The 5,842-nt window shown below is 38.4% G+C and overlaps 1 protein-coding gene across 1 annotated transcript; it reads left to right on the forward strand.

The window, feature by feature from the left end:
- Positions 1-287: 287 nt before the first annotated feature.
- Positions 288-4,686, forward strand: LOC112526354 (FRIGIDA-like protein 4a). Its single transcript, XM_025136631.1, has 3 exons — positions 288-1,262; positions 2,844-3,001; positions 3,650-4,686. The coding sequence occupies exons 1-3, from the start codon at positions 368-370 to the stop codon at positions 4,157-4,159; spliced, it is 1,563 nt and encodes a 520-aa protein (XP_024992399.1). The 5' UTR covers positions 288-367; the 3' UTR covers positions 4,160-4,686.
- The last annotated feature ends 1,156 nt before the right edge of the window (positions 4,687-5,842 follow it).

Here is a 5,842-nt window from a genome sequence, read left to right on the forward strand (position 1 = left end):
GTATACTTATTTTATTTTATATATATAAATATTTTTTAGTTTAAAAAATGTTTAACGATTTAATCGTTTAAAATATAAAAGTCTATTGACTTTTTCCAAGTTTTTTTATTATTTTATTATATTAATCAGTTTTATAAACCATAAAAATGTATTTAACAGATTTTAAAAAGTTAAAAAAATTATTTTTATTTGATAGCAAGGTGAAGTTCGTACAATGTCACCACTTGCGTGCTCGGTCTCCATTCTACAATTGTTTTGATCCCCCACGTATTACGAAGGAACTTGTTGCCCTGTGGTACGCCTGAAGCGCCTTCAAGAAAAAACTCATTTTAGGGTTTGTCATCTCATCAGTTATCATTGAAGGGAAATGACTAAGGATTACGTGATAAACCCAGATAGATTCAAGAATTTCTTCAACGATTTGGACACTCGCAGAACCCTTCTCACCACTGTGACTGACCTCAACACCAAATTATTCAATCATTTCGCTTCTTTAGAAGAATCCCTCAACAAAAAATTCCTAACCCTAGACTCCCAGATCGAGAAATTTAAGGAAGATACTGAAAACGCCCTCGAATCTCTTCGAATTCGCGAGAGTCTTATTCCGGAGAAGGAAGCTACATTCGCAGCCCGTGTCCAGCAACTTAAGGATTCTGGGGTTACTGACATCGAAAGGGGAAGCAGTTCGGATGCCAAGTATGAAACGATGTCGGAATTGTTGAAGATGTGGTTCAGGAGGATGGATTGGAAGGGCTTAATGGAGTATATGTTGGCAAATAGGAAGAAACTTGTGGAATTGAGGGTGGAGACGGCCATGGCGGCCGGGGAAGCGGTGGATTTGTTAGGTTTTGTATTGGAGGCGGTTGAAGAGTTTGTAGAGTTGAAAGTTAGTGGAAAACAGATTGTAGGATTAGCACCAACACGGTGTGCTTGTGGGATATTGGTTCAGGCGGCTTTTCCCATCCCATCTGGTGGTGAACCCTTTAGTTTAACGGCAGCTGTTGGTGGGGTTTCAAGGAGTTTGAAGGAGAGGGCAGCAATGGTGTTGGATAAATGGAAAGGTGTTTTGAATCGTGGTGGTGGTGATGCAAATGATGGGGTGAGTTCAGGGGAAGCAAACATGTTTGTGACGATGGTTATTGGGTTCGGATTGAAAGATAGATATGATGGTGGGTTTCTGATGAGTTTGGTGTTGGAAGTCGGGAGTAAGCGGGATATGGCGAAGCTTGCAGTGGCGTTAGGCTCTGCACAGAAAATGGGAGGTTAGTATTGTTAATCACAACTATATGAAATTGTAGTTATGAGTTACAAGTAACTGATTATTGTTTGAATCTGGTCTAGATTGGTATTAAAATTGATTGTTGTTTAGATGTATGCATTGTTGTTGGAATGGTTGTCATACTTTTACTCTTCTTTTGAAACCATGAGTGTGGTATACTTGATGGTAATCTTGGTTCTTAGGGGCTAGGGCATCTCCGATGTAAAACACCAGATGTTGCACCATGGTTGTGCAAACACTAAATCATCTCATCTTTATTACACTATCGTTCATACTTTTGGTGTTTTACCATTCTTCACAATAAAATAGTGCAAACTTCATTGGAGAGCATTTGGTGCAACAAATAGGTATAGTTAAAGATTAGTGCATTCATTGCAGATGGTCTTAAAGTACGCAAATACAAGGGGTTCAAACTTCTGACCTCCAAGGCTTTGTCATATATCCAGATAATCATCTGATGTTAATTAACACAAAAACATGTGAGATTTCCATATTAGGGTTTGGTTGGATAGCATTCAAGCTTAACGCTTGATAGCAGTATCATGGTCTTGAGGTCTAGAATTGGAACTTCTTGAAGGGATTGATTAAACCCACGATCTTCAAGCCTAACACTTGATAGTAGTATAATCGCTTTGTGGTCTTGAATTGGAAATTTTTGAAGGGTTGATTTAAACCCACAATCTTCAAGCTTAATGCTTGATAGTAGTATCATAGCTTTACGGTCTTGAATTGAAAATTCTGGAATTAGCAACTAAAGGCTAAGCAGTTGAACTGTAGTTCATAGTCTCGCCTGTGACTGAATCAGAAAAGAGGGAAGACCCAGGGTCGGACTTACCTAGGGGCATATGGTGGCCCATGCCTCTGCTTAATGGTTCCGTCGTAGTGGGAAAAAATGACGTTCCTAAAGGGTGTCACTGTGATGTTTCGTTGTGTGGCCTATATTTTCTAAAACTATAGTTATGACAGAAATTTGAGCTAGCTAAGTTGGTTCAAGGTGCTTAATTAAAGTTTTCCCTTCAAAAGAGCGCGAGTTCAAACCCCGCTGTTAACAAAATTCTTGTTAACAGCTTTTAATATTGGTTTCTTATAGCTTTTGTTTTAAATTCTTTTTTGTAAATCAGCGGTGCAAGGAATCAACCCGTGATTTTTCTTTAGAAACACAAGCAACTAACCAACCAAGCTACTATGATCTTGTTAAAATTTTCTGTAGCTTTCACCATTACGGTCAAATCGTTTGAAATTTTTTCTGGGTCTACCTCTGGGAAGACCTTACCACCTAGCTAGGGTACCACGTAGTGTCATATTCTTGCTTTTTCTTGAATCTGGTAAACAGGAAAGGGGATTTAATCCTAACTTTAGACATAGCAATTAGGTAGCAGGTATGATACCATTTAAGCTGAACACTTGAAGAATCTTGATGGTGCTATTGTAGTCTTGATGATCATTTTTTGTCATTTCAATATAATAGCTTATTGCGTGTTTGGATTCTGCTGATTATTTTAAATGTAATTAATTGGATACCTAAGTAATTATATATTTATAATGTTTTTTGTTTTTTGAGAAGGCGTAATTGAAGAGTTGGTGAAGACGGGCAAAGAGATTGATGCTGTGTATATTGCTTCGGAAGCTGGGCTGACTGATTTGTTTCCTCCAGCCAAACTGCTCAAATCCTGTCTTGCTAACTCTCAGAAAATCGCTAGTAATAAGGATGCTCCTTCAATGGTACGTTGATGTTTAACTTCAAGCCAACTAGATAAGAAAGTGCGTCACCAGTACATTTACGTCATGTTTCGCAACCATAAGCTAACTTATTTTTTGAGCTTATTGAAAAAGTCCCGTTTGAAGAGCCATAAATAAGCTAGCTTATAAGTTCGCTTTTTGAAAAACTACTTCAAATAGCGTTTTAATAAGCTCCATCAGTTTTTTTGTTTTTTCCCCATTATGCTTCTAGTTTGTTTGTAATGTATCAACCAACAGTTCACTTCTTGGACTGAGAAAGAGGGACTGCTTGACGTTGCATGTTAGAACTCATTAAAGCCCGATTCCTGTCCTGGCTGAGGAAGAGTTACGTGCGCGTAAAACAAAAAAATTACGCTGATGGGGATGGTCGGCTCATTCTTCAACAGGCACGGGGTCAGAGGCCCGGGCTCCTCCCACTGCTTGGGTGCTTACGGTTAAATTATAAGCTAGTATGCCACATGTAACTTTAGAGAACACATGGTTTGATTTTGTAACATGGTCATAACCCGGAGTCATTTTTCAAAAAAAATTCTCAAACCTCTTGAGGATGTGATCCCCTAAATCCTACTTTCAGATGGGATACATTGGATTTAGTACCAAATCTAAATTCCCATTATCCGCTTGTTTCAGGATGATATCATCAACGAGTTGACTACCGTCAAAACAATTATGAAATTGATCGAAGACCACAAACTCGAATCTGAATTCAACATCAGCAACCTGAAGAGGCAGATTGGTCGGTTGGAGAGGGCAAGATCAGATAAGAAGAAAGGTATTGTCGCTCCTGCAACTAAACCTTCTTCTACCAAGCGACCACGCCCACGGAGGTTTGGTGCAACCACCTCCTCATCCTCCTCCCGGCCACCAAAATCAAGCAGGGGCTCTTCAGGTTTCCGGCAGAGGAACCGCCCTCCACCACCCACACACCACTCCTCTGCCGCCAGATACCCACCAGCATCATATAACCCCACCACCCCATATGGGGCTGGTTACACCCAAGGACCTGCTGGATATCTTCAATATGCAAACTACCCGAGTCAGGCTACAGGAGCAGGTCCAATCCACGGTTATGGAGGTCAGATGAACTATGGTCCTTATGATTATAATGCTGCTCCTTCTGAACCTACATACAATGTGTAGATCTACTTCAATCAATCTGTTTTATGAAGTTTTGTTTTTAAGATCTCCGTTGTGTAGTGGTAGCGAATGTCAACATATATCTGAGAAAACATCTTGCCTGTAATCGAGTAGGATTTTTATATAATTTATTTAATGCTAAACTCATGAACAAACAAAAAACAAAACTAGCACCAACTAGGATAGGAGCGGGTGGGTTTCTGCAAAAAGGTCGTGCCACAAACAACCTACTGAATAGATGCATGGATCCATGAAAAAGCAGAAGTGGTTCGGGCCGACACGTTTGCAGTGATGGGTTTTCAACTCGATCGTTGGCCTGTTTGGTTTCGATTGTCTTTCATTGGCTGATACTGCTTTAGTCGACTCAGATTTGCGCAAGGTTGAACCTTGTTGCTAGCGGTCTTAATGGGGTAGCTTTTTAGTAACACAGGCCAGAAAAGAAGATTGGCAGACAAACACATATGATGTAGGCAGACGGAGATATACTGCAGGGTATTTGGCAAAGCGATATCCGAGTTACCTGTAAGGGTTAGGAGGGTGTGTAAGTTTATTTGTTCGATATAAATATTTATATAAATAAGCTAATTTACATGTCCCAATATTAGCATATTCGCTATTCTTTTGAGGATTGTTATTGCACCGATATTAACAGCATAGACAGACACGCTTTCCACCTTTCTCAATGGGGTTGCTATAAGTCTCCAGCTAACGTGTCTAAACCCCCATAGTCAGCCTTCCTCAACTTAGGGACCGTTTACTAAACACTTACCATGTATGTGCTTACCGGTAAAACTTAACATTATTATTTACTTACCGGGTAAGATTTTAATCTATCAAAACGACATTGTGTGCAACAATTCACCCAGTAAGCGCTTACCGTGGTAAGAGTCGTTGCCCTCACTTACTGGGTAAGACTCACGGTCCTTGTCTCGCTCTTACGGGGTAAAATTCTTTTAGTTCTTACCATATTTATCCGGTAAGGTAATGTGACTTGGTAAGCGCTTACCTGGGTAAGTGTTTGGTAAACGGCCCCTTACTATCCCAGATACATGCAACCCCCAATTCCGTAGACCTTAGTTGGTATCTAAGCAGGTCCAATTCTGACACTTTATAGGTCCTGGACAAGATCTAAAAAAGGGCTCTCGAAGTATAAAAAATCTTCAATATTTTGTTTTTTATCATCATAAATTACATTAAATTTAAGAAATACTAATAATTTATATAAAATCGTTTTTCCGAGTACTCTTATACGCAAAATCAATTAATAATTATTTTTAAACTAAAATTATCTATCATATCATTTTTATATAGCATTACTGTACCTTTAATATATAAATTGATATCATTTGAAATCATAATGTTGACAATTAGAAAGAGAAGAAGAAAAAAAGTTGACTCGACTAGATTATCCCTATATACACAATATTTTTAATGTTTGTAACAGGAGTTTTTATGAAATGATTGAAACATAATACCCAACGGTGAAGTAAATAAATTTGAAAATAATTGACAAAAAAAATAGATTAAAGTTTATGCGAGTGATTCAAATGACCGATACTTGTGTTGGATATTATAAGTTTTGAGTTTAGATCTTATATTCTATAGTTGTTCAGTAAAACTGTAAAATTATAAATATATTAAAGTTACTACAAAGGGTTTTCTTATGTTTGTGTTTTAACTCTTGCC

This window comes from Cynara cardunculus (genome assembly GCF_001531365.2).
Source record: "Cynara cardunculus var. scolymus isolate 2C chromosome LG 14, CcrdV1, whole genome shotgun sequence".
Lineage (NCBI taxonomy): Eukaryota > Viridiplantae > Streptophyta > Magnoliopsida > Asterales > Asteraceae > Cynara > Cynara cardunculus.